This window comes from Scomber scombrus, chromosome 4 (genome assembly GCF_963691925.1).
Source record: "Scomber scombrus chromosome 4, fScoSco1.1, whole genome shotgun sequence".
Taxonomy (NCBI): domain Eukaryota; kingdom Metazoa; phylum Chordata; class Actinopteri; order Scombriformes; family Scombridae; genus Scomber; species Scomber scombrus.
In genome coordinates, this window is record NC_084973.1 from 13,804,140 (window position 1) to 13,821,249 (window position 17,110).

Below are 17,110 nucleotides of genomic sequence, written 5' to 3' on the forward strand. Positions count from 1 at the left end.
AGAGCGGAGGGGGAGGAGGGGTGCCTTTGATGAGATCTCTAACTGTCAGCTACTGTACTTTTCTTCTCTCCCACTCTGTCTTTGTCTCACTTTACGAGGCAAATGAACACAGCACCTATCGGTACATGCCTACTTGCTCAAGCAAACATACCCTTATGCTATCACACACAGTAATGTGCTATGAAACTTATCCCTGTTGTTATGGTTGTCAACAATATCTAAAAAAGGACAGAGGCAGCTCTCTCTCTCTTTCTCACTCTCTCACGCTCTCTTTGTCTGTCTCTCTTCCACTCTGAGGGAGTGGTGAGCGAGTTAAGAGTGAGCTTTTCTGCCCGTCTGCTTTTTCCTGGCCATTCTAATGGGGGCAGGTGGCCATCAGGTGGCCAAAAAAGAAACTGCCACATTTAATATTGCATAATATCACAGACATGATCTCATGAACGTGGGTATCTTAATTCATTTTTTTTACCCACTGGTCATTATTGTTAAAATGTTTTTTACTTTCATGACATTCTCCTTTCCTGTGTAATTATGAGGTTTTAAGGTCCGGTGATTTGTCATTTGGTCAAGAGTTTGATAATTTGTTATGTGTTGTTACAGGATGCTATTAAATCCTCTGTGCCATCCTGAGTGTTTAGCTGCATGTTTACTTGTTCACAAACCAGCCAGTGTATTCTCACGTCACCCCGTGTTGCTGGATGTTAGATTGGAGCCCTCCAAAGTGATTCATTGTAACGGTTAAAGATCTTTTGTAGAACAATTTCTCAGAAACAGACTCAATTCTCTAATAGAGTGAAAATTACTTTAGAAATCTATTCATTTGAAAAAAGTTAATGCTCTTTGCTGAAGAAATCTATAAATGGTTTTCCAAAGTCTTCCTAATCGGACTTGTCTTTTGTCAGGGTCAATTTCTAAAAGGTACCTCCTCACAGTTCATCACCATTTGCCTATCCCAAACTGTTCACCTGGTGCACTGTTCCCCACCCCAAAGTCCTTCAACTGTATTGTGCAACTACTCTGTTTGCAGACATTGAGAAAGAAGGGCCTAAATGGCTGTGACAGCCCAGACCCCGACGCAGACGACTCGGTCGGCCACAGCCCCGAGTCTGAGGACAAGTACAGGAAAATAAACGAGGACATTGATCTGATGATCAGCAGACAGAGACTGTGTGTAAGTACCTCTTGTCAAACCCTAAACCTTCCTCTCACCTTTCTTTCCTCTCTCTCCCTCTTTTTTCCCCCTGTGCTTTCTGTCATTTCGTCCTTGTCTCCTCATTTCCGTCATCTGTTTGCTACCATCCATCCCTCCGCCCCTTCATCTGTGTCACCCTTCGTCCATCTCTGTGGTTGTGGGACCTGGCAGGCATTGAGCAAGAAGGAGAACAAAGGCGGCGAGAGCCCGGAGCTCGAGTCTGCTCTCATCCTCACCCCACGCACTGAGGAGAAATACAAACAGATTAACGAAGAGTTTGATCACATGATTAAAAGTCATAAGATACCTGTAAGTACTGGGTTGACACTACGCAGCATCCTCAGCAGGCTAACAAAGTGCTGGCTGTCCAATAACGCTAACCCAGCTAACCACCATTGTTTGCCACTAGACTAAATACACAAAGTGAGATTGAGAGTAAGGCTAAAGATTACATTGTATACTTACAATGAAAAAAATTACAGTTCTTTGATTTTGCTTGATTACAGTTGAGTAACAGTCCTCTAATTTAACATAACTGCAACCACAACTAGCAGGCACTTTTTGCTATAGTAATTGCAGACTCTCTCTCGTGACAAATTTTAACCTTACTGGGTTCCCACCTTGAACCCGTTACCCAGAATGCCTTGTCCAGCTCTCGGGGGAGGTGTGGTCTGCATGTGCTTTTCCTTTTCCTGCTCCAAAACACAGCGCTCAGTCACCCGCAACAACAAGGACCGATACTGTGAATGAAACAGCAGCAGACATTCAAAAACTCTTACTGTAAGCACGCATACCTCACAAAACTCAGCTATCTCTCATCCTTGCTGAAACAATTAGGCTACTGAAGGCAAAGTGATATCTTTTATAACAACATATTTGCTGATGGACTTAGATATGTAAAGACATGTCAGCTACTGGATTTATATTATATAGCGTTAATTTTACAGAAGAGTATAATCTATAGCCAGCTGCTAGAAAACCACAAAGTAAAAGCTGCTTTCTATGTAAACCGAGCCTGCCCTCCATACAAAAAGTACCATATTGAAATGGTTAGCAAACTAGCCATACAGAGAAAGAGATAATTCCACAGTAGATAATTCAGAGAAGAACAGTAGTGTCTGACAAAGCCGCGTGGAGCAGGGGGAGATGTGGTTTGAAGCAAGGCAGGGGTTGGTGAGCTGGGGTGGGGTGGCTTTGGGATTGGAGCAGGGTGGGGATTGTGGGGTGTAGAGCAGCAGGGGAGGAGGTGGTGGGGAAGGGGACTTTGCACACAACAAGTGGCAGTTCAGTGTGTGGTCAGGGTGGCTGCCAAGCACTGGGCCTCTGGATTGCAGGGGACTGTTCAGGGGACTGTGGGGAGAGGCGGAGGAGGAAGATGAGTGAAAACAGGAAGGATGGCACCGGTTAAAGGACAGCTTACAGGCGGGGCCCTTACACCCAGCAATGGGGTTGTGTGTACACGCAAATATGTGCACACAGACACACACATCTATAACTCCCCCCAGTCTTAAAAAATACTGCAACAGAGAGGTCATGGGGTACAAAAAGATAGAAGAAATTACAGAAAATCTGCAATAAATCTCGCCGGTTATAAAAGAAAGCATCCATAGCTTTAGACTAGCCCAAAATGTGCAGAGGCCTGCCATACAATATGTTTTAAGTAGCCATCTTTGAAATAATACTTGGCCTGCAAAAAGCACAAAGCGTTAGCAAAGGGGAGATAATTGAAGAAGACGAGGCAGTGCTTGTACGTAAGCCATGCTGATGTTCCCCCTGATGAGCTGCCTCCATTGCCCTGAGACACATGGCAGTAATTTAGGGCCCTATTTTCTACTTCCTAAAGCTAACATGCAGGATCAACCACTTCCAGGGCACTCCCAAGGTTAAGCCCCTCTGCCAAGTGACACAATAAACATGACAAACTAGACGCCTGGGGCCAGCAGGCTACCTCTACTCATATTCCTGATGGGGCTGCTGACTGATCTGAGTCTACCACTTAAAAATACTTTGCATTAGCTCCATGTGATGGAAAAATAAATTATTCCTGGTTGCATTCAGTTCTCCAGTCACAAAGCTACTTTTGCAAGAAATACTGCTGACTTTTTCACAGAGGTGAAGACAGAGTGAATGATCTTTAGCTGTCTTAGAACAGTGGAATGCCATTGGCTTTAGTCCTAGTAAACCATATTCTTCTTATTTCTTTAATGTAATAAACCAGGAATGTATTTCTGAGAATATAAATGCAGCGACCGCAGCACAATACTCCCTCAGGTCAACCTTTTTCTTTCACAGTGATGAATGTCAGGTCAAAACTTAAGTAACTTCCAGAGAGGTATGAGTAATATTCAAACTAACCTACCTGTACTGGATCAAGCTTAGAAAACAAAATGCTGCCAACCCATATATCATCTTGGGAGGAGTTTGATGGAGGACGTTTCACCACCCACTCCCCTTCACCATCCATACTTTCTTATTTTTTATAGTCTTTTCTCTAAGTTCTTTTCTACCATTCAGTTGTGCATGGCTGTCAACTGTTATTTGTACATATGTATCGTTCTGAACTTCAGTATCTCTGTCTTTCTTTCTCAGTGTTTGACTCGTTCTAGAGGAACTCTGTAGAAACACAAAGAATTTAAATGATGTGTCACGTCTCTTTTTTACTGTGTCCATTCCTCTACACTATGGTCTAGTTTTAGTTTCTTCACTCACTGAAATCTTTAGTATCTTTAACCTAATCAAACTCGCCTCTTGTGTCTGTCTCTCTCTGTTTCCCTCTCTTTTTCAGCAGGCCATGCCCCAATCGAACTACGACATGCCCGTGTCCATTCCCGTTAGCAACCAGAACAATCTCATTTACAGCCATCCTGGTGGTTCCCTAGGAAACCACAACCTGTTGCCATTGGCGCACCATGGTCTACAGAGAAACAGCATGTCTCCCGGAGTGACACACAGACCCCCCAGTGCAGGTAACACAGGTTGGGCCTCACATGCAGTCATGCACCCATGTACACGCTGTTATCCCATCTGTTTATCTTCTCATCTCTGTGTGTACCTGTCTGTCTCACACACACACACACACACACACACACACACACACACACACACACACCAAATGCCCCATTTCAGAGTAAGTTCGTGATTTAGTATCACATTAAACTTGAGCACGCATTCTCGTTGATTTAAGTTGAGGTTCTACACACTGGATGTCTGGCCCTATGTATAGGCATTGAGTTGCTGATGACATAAGCAAATCAGGCCTGTTGGTTTGTTATTGTTGTCCAAAGTCCTTTTTCTGTCCCACTGGTCTGAAGGCTGCTGCCCACACCCTCACCCTGTCATTACAACTGGATGCTAGGAGCGCCAGCACAAACTAAATATGAGTTTTGGCGCTCACAGCATCCACACCAAACCGCACACGTTCTGGACCCTCCCACTCTTCCACCTCATATGGCTTAAAAATAATAATGTGTCATTTTTCTTGGATGGCAGCTACATGTATCCACTCACAGTGTCCAGTTGCTTAGAGTGTTACGGTTTGAGTGGGAGGGAGTATTACTCTTGGTATCAGTACACATATGATACTGAAACGCACACTTATACACACACGCACGCACACTCACAGTGGATTGTGATTAAATTGAGTTTGCTTCTGAAAGGCCAGTAAGGTAAGAGACAGGAGGCTGAGTGGACGCTATGTGGGTGTCTATCCTCTAATGGTTTTCTCTCTTTTGCTCTCCTCTCTCTTTCATCTTTCAGGTGGCCTCATGGGTGCTGACCTCACCACTGGCGCAGGCACCAGTGCTGGTAAGAACAGTGGCCTCTTCTCGCACGCAGTTGTCTGCTAACATGCACACACGCATACACCACCCCCCTCACAAACACACACACCCACACACACATTGCACCCACTCACCCACTCTGGGCCATAAAATGCATGACTAATAGTAACCCAAACCCAAGTGGAGATTTTGTCCATGATGTGTTGATGTTAGTGGTCGTGGAGTTCATCTGGGAATGTTTGCCCAGTGCTGAGGCTGTGACACATCCTGCCTGTGTTCAGCTATAAAATGGTAGAACAAGTGGACGGAGAGAAATAAAATTTCACTATGCAGTGAAGCAGCAGATTGACTGACAGGCAGTTAGAGGAGATAATGGACTTTTGAATGCCCAGTCAAATATTCTCTGTACTATTAGCCATCCCCTTATTTCTACCACCTCTTGGATTTTGATGTAAACTCAAAATGACAACACCCATAGCTTTGTTTTGCCACACAAATTCTACACAGTATCTGCTATCATACTGTATGCCTGGAACCAAATTTATTCAGTGTTTTGAGTGCTTCACCATGCCATAACAGGCCTGTGGAGAGTGGAGCAAGCCATGTTTAAGGAACATGTGTTAACTTCTGTGTCAGATGGTTTGTCCTCGGGACATGTCAGTCCAAAGTTTATGGCAAAGAGACTCCCTTCTAAAGGGTGAAATTTTAAAGCCTTAACGTCAGTTACAGTGTAAAAATGGAGAATGGGGGGGTCAGTTGGGGCACAGCTGGGCAGCCCTGTCTGGCCCCTAGGGCTCTATCATTGGGGTCAATGCCTGGTTTCTCTGTCTGGTCACTCATCACACACACAAACACGTACACACACACAACTAGACCATTTGTTGCGGCGTGTGTTTCATCGACGGCGTGCTGCAGAGCATGCTTCAAATGTAGTCTTTGTGTCACCGTGGCGAAGGAACAGAGGCGCTCTGTGAGAGCTGCGCGTCGCTCAGCAGCAGCGAAAAACACGATGTGGAGAGAGAGTCTTGTGGAAGCTAAAAGATTCCATTCAAAGCTCCCTTAAATCTCATGTAGAGGGAGAGAGAAAGAACGAGTGGGGGGAAACCCCAGTGATGAATATCCACTGGTGGTAGAAGCATGTGTGCAAAGGAGAAACAGTGGGTTAACACAGATGGAAGTGTTCTGTGAACTTGGTCAGCCATTTTAATGATGTTCCTCCTGCTGACTCAGTGTGAGGTAGCCCAGCCACTGTGGCACCACAAAGACTGTTCTTCTTCTCCTCACTGTAAGTTTTGATAAGCAGACTATATAAGTAATTGTCTGGACCTATGTATGAACGTCTTAAGTGTCGTAGTCTAAGTAACAAAGAAGGAGCCTTATGTGTGTGCATGTGTGTGGATGTGTGTTTCAGATATGCACATGCACACAACACCTCCTTTTGTTTCTCAGATGTCATGGTTCTACTGTCTGTAAAGAGAGAAAATGACAGCTTTTAAAGCTCTACTCATGGGACTAGAATTACCTGGGGTCCCCCTGTAGTGTTGATGGATTTCAGATGTTTTTTGTGTCTAAGTCTCACACAAATCTACCATCTGTAAAGTTATAATTCCAATGCTGATTACCTACCATTTTTAGCCAAAGACAGGTCTTCTGATAATATGAATTAAGTGTAAATTGTCATCTCAGTAAATTTAATTCTTATATATTTTTCTTTTGATTTTGCAAAAATAAGTCTTTTTTATTTTGTGGGCTATGAAAATTACACTAGAAAGAAGAGATTTGATAGCATTATAGTACAAATTAAGCAGGCTCATGTACCTACATGTGGTTCCTTGAAGTCATAGTTACCTAATAGTTCCGACTTCAGAAGTCGTGACATAATTAAAAAATGTTCTAATGTTGAAGCCCATGTAAGTTAAATTCAAATTTGTGTGTGAACTATTTTTTTATCCTCTATCATGACATTACAATAGACACAATATAATTTCCCATTTAAAACAAAAAAACAGAACAAGGCAGAGTCCATTTTTTGTTAGTTGCCTAGTAACAGTGTTTCATGACCACTCAAAACATATGTGTACTCTGCCTCCCATGTTGAAAATATAAACTCAATAATTCCTTTTCATTGCATCATATCTGGAGATAATCCTCTGGATTTGGCTTGTAAATCTAATTGAAACACATTTGTTTAACCTGTGCATGAGTACTCTGCTAAATCACACAAGGTCCCCAGATAATTCTAGTCCAGTGCAAATAGGCCATGTTACTGAAAGGCTGAGTCATCATGTCTCGTCTATGGAAATATTGTGGGAAGTGTGTACGTGCATGTGTATGTTCACTCATTTATATACAGTATGTGTTCAATCTGTCAACTCCTCTGCTGGGGAGGAGAGAGAGAGCAAGGTGAGGAACAGAACGTGAGTGAAAGAAAGAAAGAAAGAGAAGCTGATAAAGGAACCTCCGGACCAGGGCCCCAGCTTGTGAAAACCTCCCACCTCCATTTGTGCAATTATGTTGCTGTCATCTCTCCTCCGATCAGCACTCTGCTCACCAAAGCACAGGCATTAATGAGAAACTCTCGTCACCTCCTACCTTGATCACACACCAATTACTCTCTAAAATGACTTACTTATGAAGTACATCTTTAAGACATCTCCGGTCAAAATCACATAGCAATACTAGCTAAAAAAAATCTTGCATACTGTACATATAAGTCAAAACAAGAAGTCAAGTTCAGTAGATTAAACAATGTGTGTCTCATGTTTGGCTGAACCTCACACCAACTGTACAAGTTGTAAGCTTGAGTGTGACACCTTGGTTCAGTTGGAGAATTCAGGGTTGAAAGCACATTTGGCCAAACCGCAACGGAAGAGTGTGTGTGTATGGGGAATAGAATGGAGCGCGCCTGTTAGACCACAACAGGACATCAGAAATTCGTTCAGTAACAGTAAAATGTACATGAGTTTAACCACACCTCTCCTGTGTGTGTGTGTGTGTGTGTGTGTGTGTGTGTGTGTGTGTGTGTGTGTGTGTGTGTGTGTGTGTGTGTGTGTGTGTGTGTGTGTGTGTGTGTGTGTGTCTGTGCTTGTGTGAGGGAGAGAGACAGAACAAACACTCTGGGAGGTCTTGTCAAACACATGCATCTCGAAGTGTGCTGGGTCAAAACCATGGCACCTATCGGAGACAGATTGCAGTCCTTTAGCTTTGACTCCAGCCGTCTCCCCCACACCTCAGAAATAGCAAAAAGTTGTTTATCTGAATCTCAGATCAGATGTTGCTTTTCTATGTCTGAGTTTTATACAGCAGCAAAACAGACTCCTGGCTGGCCTGTGTTTAATTTTGGTACTTCCTCTAAACGGTTGACGCCAGCGTGCGCCGCAGCTCGACCGTGTAAAGTAGCGTTGAGGAGGAGTGGAAATTAACTCTAGATATCATGTCTCTCTCATCTAGTAGTCCAGTCAATGTGTCGCTATTGAATGCAACTGTCCTAAAATCAGATTGATCAAGCTACAGAATAGAAAGATGTGAGTCACAGTTCTTGTTTCATTAGCTTAATTAGCTCATGATTTTACTTTTGTAGTACTTAAGGACTGGCCTATGCCACTCATGATCATAGTCATATAGCAGATAATTGACTGGACGGCAGCCATCTCCACAGCGTGGCAACACACAGATGTCTGATTAACTGTCACCAAGATGAAGTCTGTGTCATCTTGACCAAAGTGTGTATTAATGTCTCTCTGTAGCTCAGAGTTTTTATTCATTTGTACAGAAACACTGATGTATTTCCTGCTGGGTTATTTACTAAAGTGTGTGTATGTGTGGTGTGCGTGTGTGTTTTATGCGTGTGTGAGGTCTCATTCATCTATCTCCACATGCACCCACTCAATCTCACAAAGGGCCAGCCCATGAGAATGAGAGAGCGGGAAAACTGAAGAGGCAGCTGCCTCTTTGCTAATGTGAGATTGACACTGGAACTAAGAGGGTCCAATACAAAACACACACGTGCATCCATATGCATGGCTCACGCCTAAGCAGTCATACAGCATGTCTCATAGCGTCTCAATTCATGCTGTACTTATGTACACTCACTGGGACAGAAGAACGATGCTTATATAGACCCATCTACATGCAAAACTGCATACAGCAAAACCCCCCAAGAACACACAAAGTCTGAGTTGTTAACATAAGCCTATGGATGCTCACACATCACACATGCCAGAAGAGGCACAAACACAAATGCACACACCAGCAGTCACACACACTGTTTTTCTCGTTTTCTGTCAAGCGGCCTCATTTTCTCTCACCGCTAGCGGTCGTTTACTCTTCAGATTGTTCAAATTGAGCTTTTGAGACTTTTCATTTCCAAACAACAAAAACCTCGCTCTCAAATTAAACAAAGATCAGCAAGGGAAATTGCCCAGGAAGACATCTGCGACTCATTTTCCCCTGGAGTATATGATTAGGAAATTCATTTATGTCTAACGTATAATTCCTGCCTGTCTTTCAAGTGGGAACGTCCACACAGTGCCCTGTGTTCTACCCCTTGGAAGAAGGAAGGAGAAGTAAGGGGAAAAACAGCCTGCGGGATTGGATTAGAAACAAAGACTATGTTACTTGTAAGAATGCTTCACTCTCAGTTTTTTAATGATGTTGCTAGGATCTCGCCCCACTGGTTTTTGAGGGAGTAATGTGTGTTGCACTTGGTCCTCCGTACTTAGGGGAACGCAGATCTGGTGGTAACCCCAAGGCAGGGTCTTTGTCTGGAAGAACCACACATGTGTTTAGCTCTGATGGCCAAATGATGGGTCCCATCCCTCTGTGGTCTTGCTACCCGTAATTAGATGTTTTTTACACGATTCACTGGCTGTTGCTGGGCACATGTAGCCTTAACTGACAGTGACAGAGGTGGAGGGTGAGGTCCTCTCAAGTGGATGCCTTCATTGTATGGCTGCCAAACAAACAGCGGTAATCATCAAGGCAAAAACAGTATTGTACAGTCTGTTTGACTATCTGCTCTGCCAGCGTGCGCCACTTTCATGAAGCACCATTTACAAGTCTCCTCAGACTAGTCGGTTAATATAATTTCTAACACAGGAAATAGAGATGAGATAGAAACACCGGAAAAAGAGCACAAGGTGACTGATTCGTGTTGTTCTTAATTAGGCAACAGTGTCATGGATAGCATTATTTCCAAGATTCATTAAACTTTGGAAACAGGTTTAATAACACATAAAAGTGTCTTTGCTTCACAGACATTTCAAATGCACATGTATATTCAATCCTTATCTCCTCAACCTTTCTTTGCTTTCACAGGAAATGGATATGGGAACCACCGCAACTCGCCTGGTCTGCTGGTCTCTCCAGGTGGTATGAACAAGAACATGCAGGCAAAGTCTCCCCCACCCATGAACTTAGGCATGAACAATCGCAAACCTGACCTACGTGTGCTCATCCCCCCTGGCGCCAAGAATAACATGCCCTCCATTGTGAGTAATCTCTCTACACCATCATTCCTCTATTGCCCAACCCCTTTTACTTACTATATATCCCTATCTATGGGCGGCTCTTTTAGTTTGTTCGCTATTGTTTATTTCCTTTCATGTCCTCCCTGCTGTTTCTATCTTGCATATATCAGACTTGGGTTGATGATGTTTTTGATGAGCTTGAATATAGGCACATGACATTTTTGTAAATTTCAAATGTGTCTTTGCAGCTTCTTAAAGTAGTTTAGATTTTACATTTGGCCTAAGTCTGATATACCATACTGTTAAATATATTTGTTCTGCTGTGCCTGTCTGTGTATGTTGGCACTTATACTGCAGGCCGTGACATTTCTTTCTTCTGTCTTTATGTTAAGGTGTGCTAAAGTAGTAGAGTAGATATTATTCTTAGCATCTTTTCACATTAGTTTTGTTTCCATTGGCTCAATCCTACAGCAACCCCATCCTTAGATCCGGGCTTAGCCACCACTTCTATATTCTCACTCACACTCACTAATTTCAATCTATTACCCTCCCCCTTTTAATGCCGTCAGTCTGAGGATGTCGATCTGCTATTGGTAAGTCAGACTGCCACTCAAATTTAGAAATGAAAGCAACCTTAAATGGGCTTAAAAATCTGTAACTTGAGAGGTTTTCTTATCAGAATCTGGTTATGATGGTTCTCAAGAGCATAATGTGCCTTGTAGAACTGAGAGCATTGCAGTCTCCTGAGTCTAACCACTTGATTTGTGTTAAATTTTTGCCCCAATACTGAGATTATTAAAGCTAGATACAACATTTTTGACTCTAGAGTAACTTTCACTTTTATTGTTGCTGACTGTGCTGAAGGCTCGAATGTCACCTAATATGACATTTTCTGAGGGCACATAGTGCCATCCAGTGGTGTGTCAGGGTAAAAGCAACGTGGCCTCTTTTCAGCCTCAGTCCTTGTGTATCTACTCCTCCTTTCCTTCCTTTTATCAATTCGCTTGCATATAGAGTCCTGTGACACACAAATACAGCATCACAGCGTTTATTACTCAGAATGTGGAAATGAGGGGCAACAAAAGAGTAGACTTTCATTTTTGCATCAAACCATTATTTTCTGCCAAACCCTCCCCTCTGCCACAATAAAGTGCCTCTCCCTTTGCTACCCTGTGTTGCCGTGGAGACCGATGGTGTTACTATAGCGACAGTGGGCTCTCGGAAAGGGTGGTAAATGATAGGGTTGGCAGGGTTCAGCCGTGCCGCATGTCAAGTGATTAATTTCCCCAGAAGTTGGCATCACATTCATTTTCTCAGCATCAGTTGAATGAAAGAAAGAAATGAAAGAAAATCAAGAAGAAGAAAAAAAAACTTTCATGGTTTATTGCATTTTCTGTTTGTTTTGTCTGGAGTTGATCTTTACGTTCTCAAGCCCCTCTCATCTCTCCCACTGTCTGTTTTACCTTTCTCTGTCACAGAACCAGAGAATAAACAACTCCCAGTCTGCTCAGTCATTGGCCACCCCAGTGGTATCAGTAGCAACTCCCACTCTACCAGGACAAGGCATGGGTGGTTACCCATCTGCCATCTCTACTTCTTATGGTACCGGTATGTATCACAGTATGTAGTTTGTGTTTGTCATTTATCAAATTTTCATGTCCATAAAAACAGGCGTTATCTCTGTTGAATATGTTTTAGTAAATGTAATATTTTTTCATTTAGCTTGTCCTATCCTCAGATAAATTTGATACAAGTATAAACTGAAAAAATCATGTTTTACAATTTGACTGGTTTGAAGTTAATGTGCCTTCTCATTTTGAAGTGTTATGCATCAGTTGAACAGCAGAGGGTGCTATTGTCACACTAACACAGATTGCAGTCATGTAACATCACATCAACATTAATCAGAGCTGAACTGTCTTCCAACTTTGTTTGAACTGCTCTGAACTACCAATAATCTACATCTTTGTATTCCCTCTTTCTCTGTTTGTGTGTACACAGAGTATTCCCTGAATAGCGCAGACCTATCCTCTCTGTCTGGCTTCAATAGCGGCAGCTCCCTTCACCTCGGCTCAATGAGTGGGTGGCAACAGCAACACCTTCAGAACATGCAGCATTCAGCCCTCGGCCAGCTAGGGTGAGCACATAGAACTTCATTTGAGGTGTTGTGTTGTTGTGAAATGCATGATGTATCACATAAATTATCACTAGAGATTTTTCTGAGATGCCACACTCAGAGTCCTTAACTGTTTACAACCTTCACTTGCAAGGTCCAGCACAAATATGACACCTCTCTGTTTTCATGTGTTTGTGTGGTTATACTTTATCTATGTGTGAAAATGTGTGCTTGCATGCATGTTTGCGTGTGGTAGACTTTAAAATCACTTTGTTTCTTGCTCTGTAACTCTGTAACCCCTTGCGTTTCCTTTCCTTCCTACAGAAATTGCTCTAGCTCTCACTTATGTCAGGGTTCAAATCTATCCCTGCCCTCTGCTCAAAGCCTGCACATCAAGTCCGAACCTGTTTCTCCTCCTAGAGATCGCACCAGCAGCACACCGGGGGGCTACGGTGGTGGGGTACCCAATCCCCAAAACCCCTCGTCCCGCCAGGACTCGGGACGCTCCCCTGTTGATAGCCTGAGCAGTTGTAGCAGCTCCCACGAGGGCAGTGACCGCGATGAGCACAGGAATGAGTTCCACTCACCTCTGGGACTGGCCCGGCCCGCACTGGACGAGCGCGAGAGCCCCTCCATCAAACGGGTGCGTCTGTCAGAAGGATGGGCGACATGATAGCTCTGTCCTCTCCCTGGCAGTGCCCCAAGTTGCCCTGAGCCCCCACCAACGCAGCGTTACGATGCCCCACATGTCAGCTCCCTCTTACTCCTCACACTCGATATCACGAGTCACTCACCACCCAACGCATTGGCCTCTCTCCTTTTATCTCCTTAACGCTGAAGGAAAGGGACAGCCCTTTTCAAAAATCTATTTGTTATTTCTTTTCCTTTATTTTTCATTTCTTTTTTTTGCTGAGTGTGTGTGTGCTATACATATTGACATTATATAAACCAGTGGGGTCTTGTAATGGGGTTTGGGAGGGTGGATGTTCGTTGGGATGGGATCAGGGGTTTACTTTGTTGGGGAACTATGCATAAATTGTATTGTGTGTGGATAAAAAGAATCACGTATGCATATATCTTTACACGTGTGTGTATGTGTGAATATATGCATATCAACAAATAAACAAAAAAATAGTCAGGTACTCTGTTTCATAAAACGTACTTACAATTTGCCTCAGCGATATATCAGTGACTAGAGATGAAAAAAAAAACAACAAAAGCAACAAAAAAAACATTAACATGAGAGTGAGTGTGTCCAGTGGAAAACACCTTAGCACTTGACAAACAAACAATACATGTGTACAGTGTCAGTTTCATTGCTATATACCTTCTCTGCAGTTCTCCCTTGCAAAAATGTGTATTAACATTAGATGATGTCATGTTGCAGGTTCAACGTATTTATGTAAATAGAGGGTCAATGGGGGAAGGGCAGGGGTCAAAAAGTTGCCAGACATTACAAGATTTATTTACTCACTAAATGAAAAAGCTATTATGCAACATTTGAAGGATTGTACAGGTAACCAGGCAGACCCAATCCTAGACATGTCGAACCTTTGATGGTTTTAGCACTCCCCGAGAATGGAGCAGAGCGAGGACCACCCTTTGATCTAAGAGCTACATTAGTATAATCAAGAAAACTCTGGATCTAGTATTAACTATTCAGTATTAATAAACAAAAAAGGAAAAATAAAAAACAATTGTACGATACACTTGCTTATATTTTCATATGAAAGGAATACAATGCAAAGCATTTTTGTGGCTTTTTGTAGTTTCTATAAGCCAGAATGTGTTTTTTGATAGCTTTGCTAATAAGAGATGGATAGTTCACCCAGAGGGGAAATGACAGGGCTTTGAAGCCCTAAGCCATGAAAAACAGACTGAGATCCAATGCTTTGCTGAACTGTTTTATCTTTGTAGAGGTTTGTTTTTAAACGTGTATTTCTAATTATATATAATAATGGTAATATTAAGAATCTTTAAAAAAAAATCTGTGAAATTAACATGCTTGTGTATAGCTTTCTAATATATAAATATATATAATAATGACTTTTTTGTTGGTTTCTTAGTGGAGTTTCTATGTGCAGTTGCACATGTTGTCTGGTTTGTTTAATTTGAGCCCTGAACAGTGCTGTTAAGGGGTGTATTTAGTCTAAACTTAAAAACCAGCTGGAAGCAAAGCTTTGTGTGACAGACGAAAAACAGGCCTGAATGCTGAAAAAAACTACCTGTTAGTGGAAAATGTCAGAAGGCTGGAACTGAGGATGACACAGGAATAAACGTTGACACATGATGTATGCAATGTTCATACTGATGTGGAAATATAGCTGAACCCACAATCCATGTCAAGATACATGTTTTTATGTATGCCATAATTCATTCTTAACCTTCATTATCTTATTCAGTACGTTTAATCTTACAAAACATACTTGTTTGACATTACCCTTTTTTTCTCTTCTAATTCAAATCTGCACAATTTTGCGTTCAAGATGGCGCATGAGTCCCTGTCCAGTCTGTACAATTTCCCTTGAATCATTTATGTAATATAATTTTGCAAGTGTATTGTCATGAATTACACCTGATCATTTGCAGACCTAATTTGATTCTGTGACTCCTCATGTTCCACTTTTAAAAACAACGTTCCACATCAGTCAGCGCATGTCACCGACAGCTCAGCATCAGACACACAAGGAAAAATTGATCATGCTGGTATGGGAGAAGCACAATTGTTTATTTTAGATAAATAGCTGTTTTGATTTTCTCTTTTTTAAACAATGAAACTAGCCACATATCTCTCTGCCTCCAACTCCCGTATCTGCTGTCACTTAAGTGTTATGATATTTCTATGTGCATATTTCATGCAGGTTCACTATGTTGTTACTGTATACAGTCTGTGTAGTCAAACAGGGGCAGAGCCTCTATAACGGTGTTCTTCTCTTTTTTTTAAATTCAATACAAAAAGGCTGAGAAAAATAATAAAAATGATGTTTCAGGCAGCATAAGTGTGGAGAAACCAAAGCCAGTGGCATTTCTGTGTTGTAAACTCAACTTTTATTTTCACATTCATTATGGTTTTTTGCAAGCATTGAAACAAGACAATAAAAGAATTTGCTCAAATGTACAATTGGTTTCACATTTCAATTTCAGTCAGTCAGATGTAGCTTTAGAAACCAAGCTGCATTGTCAGTACCAGTCACAGTAGTTTACCTGTTCTGTTGCTCATTTTGTCCCCCTGTGCAATGCATCCAAACAGTTACATAGAAAAAAATATCGTACTTTGTATTAATAATGTTTTATTCACTCCAAATCAATCAGGCCTGATCATGTGAAACGCATACTTGTTGTCCACTTGATCAAATCACTTTACACGCAAATTCTCATGCTATCTACTTACTGATTGAAGTAATGCCAACATGTCCTGATTCTTAATTAGAGTGCTGTAGTTTGGAAAAGTATTTTTAACCAAAGACAATGAGCAAACGTGTCTTTATATCTTTTTCTTTCTTTTTGTGTTTGTTAAATTTGAAGCCATTCTTTTTCATCATCTGTTGATCAGTTGTTCTTTGTCATTATAATGATAGATTCAAATGTTGGTACCTCAAAAATTCACCCTAACAGTACCTCAGCTGATGTTTTGATAAGTCACTTGCAGAGCAAAAGGGGAGACCATACACCTGTACAGCCATTTGTAATAACATACCATTGCTTAAGGTCCCTACATTCACATGGGACTCTTTGTTGCTCCACTGTGTTTGTGGTTTATTTAAATTGTATTCAAAATCTGAAAAGGAGTAGAAAAAAAAAAAAAAAAGAATAATATGTTAAAATGCTTAAAAAGTCAGTCTGTAGTATCAAATGTAGCTTGTATAAACCTTAAAATGGGGGAGGTTTGGAAATAATGTTTTCTGGAACGCAAGAGCGGCTTTCAGCGGCATAAGCTGGCCTTTGTCGCCACTTGAGACTAAAATGGTATTAAATTAAATCCACATCTCTGTAACTCAAGGGACTTGATTCAGCTGTATGTAGTGAAAACGTATGGGGTTGAAATAAAAAGTCTCCTCTGCTGGAGGGAAAGGCTATTTGTATTTTGCAGAGATTTCAGTAAAGTTACTGGCTTTTTTAGTTATCCTGATTGTGACTTGGTGTGATTTCATTGTGTTTGACTTGTTTTTTTTTCTCCATGCGTCCCAAAAATGTTTTATGTCAAAAATCATATATCAACATGACGTTCTTCCATAAAGGAGGTCAAAGCTTGGTGCCATACAGTAGAAACTTCTCTTAAACAAACAATAGAAACTGCATGATATTGAAATAAGGACATTGGCATTATTGTTACACTTGCTGCTTTCCATTCACATTGAAAGAAATACAGCATTTTAACATAAATATTAATACTGAAGACATTCATTTGACATACACAAGGTTTATCTCAATTAACATTACAGTGGCAACATCTTCCAGTGATGCTACAGACAGTGCACATGGATCTTGAATTCACAAGAAAAAACATGATTATAAACAATGCAAACACTGTGATTTGCTCCAACAAATCAGAGAA

General features: G+C 41.7%; 1 protein-coding gene across 2 annotated transcripts in view; it reads left to right on the forward strand.

Annotated features, from left to right (window-relative positions):
* mef2cb (myocyte enhancer factor 2cb) overlaps positions 1-16,684 on the forward strand; it is a 74,249-nt gene extending 57,565 nt beyond the window's left edge. The window contains exons 5-12 of one of the 2 annotated variants that reach the window (XM_062417341.1): positions 1,028-1,171; positions 1,364-1,501; positions 3,981-4,158; positions 4,949-4,996; positions 10,288-10,460; positions 11,918-12,047; positions 12,441-12,576; positions 12,880-16,684. In XM_062417341.1, coding sequence (XP_062273325.1) covers positions 1,028-1,171; positions 1,364-1,501; positions 3,981-4,158; positions 4,949-4,996; positions 10,288-10,460; positions 11,918-12,047; positions 12,441-12,576; positions 12,880-13,228 — 1,296 coding nt within the window. In that variant the 3' untranslated portion in view covers positions 13,229-16,684. Of the gene's footprint in view, positions 1-1,027; positions 1,172-1,363; positions 1,502-3,977; positions 4,159-4,948; positions 4,997-10,287; positions 10,461-11,917; positions 12,048-12,440; positions 12,577-12,879 lie in introns of both variants that reach the window. The other variant, XM_062417340.1, reaches the window with a different exon arrangement.
* Positions 16,685-17,110: the final 426 nt, after the last annotated feature.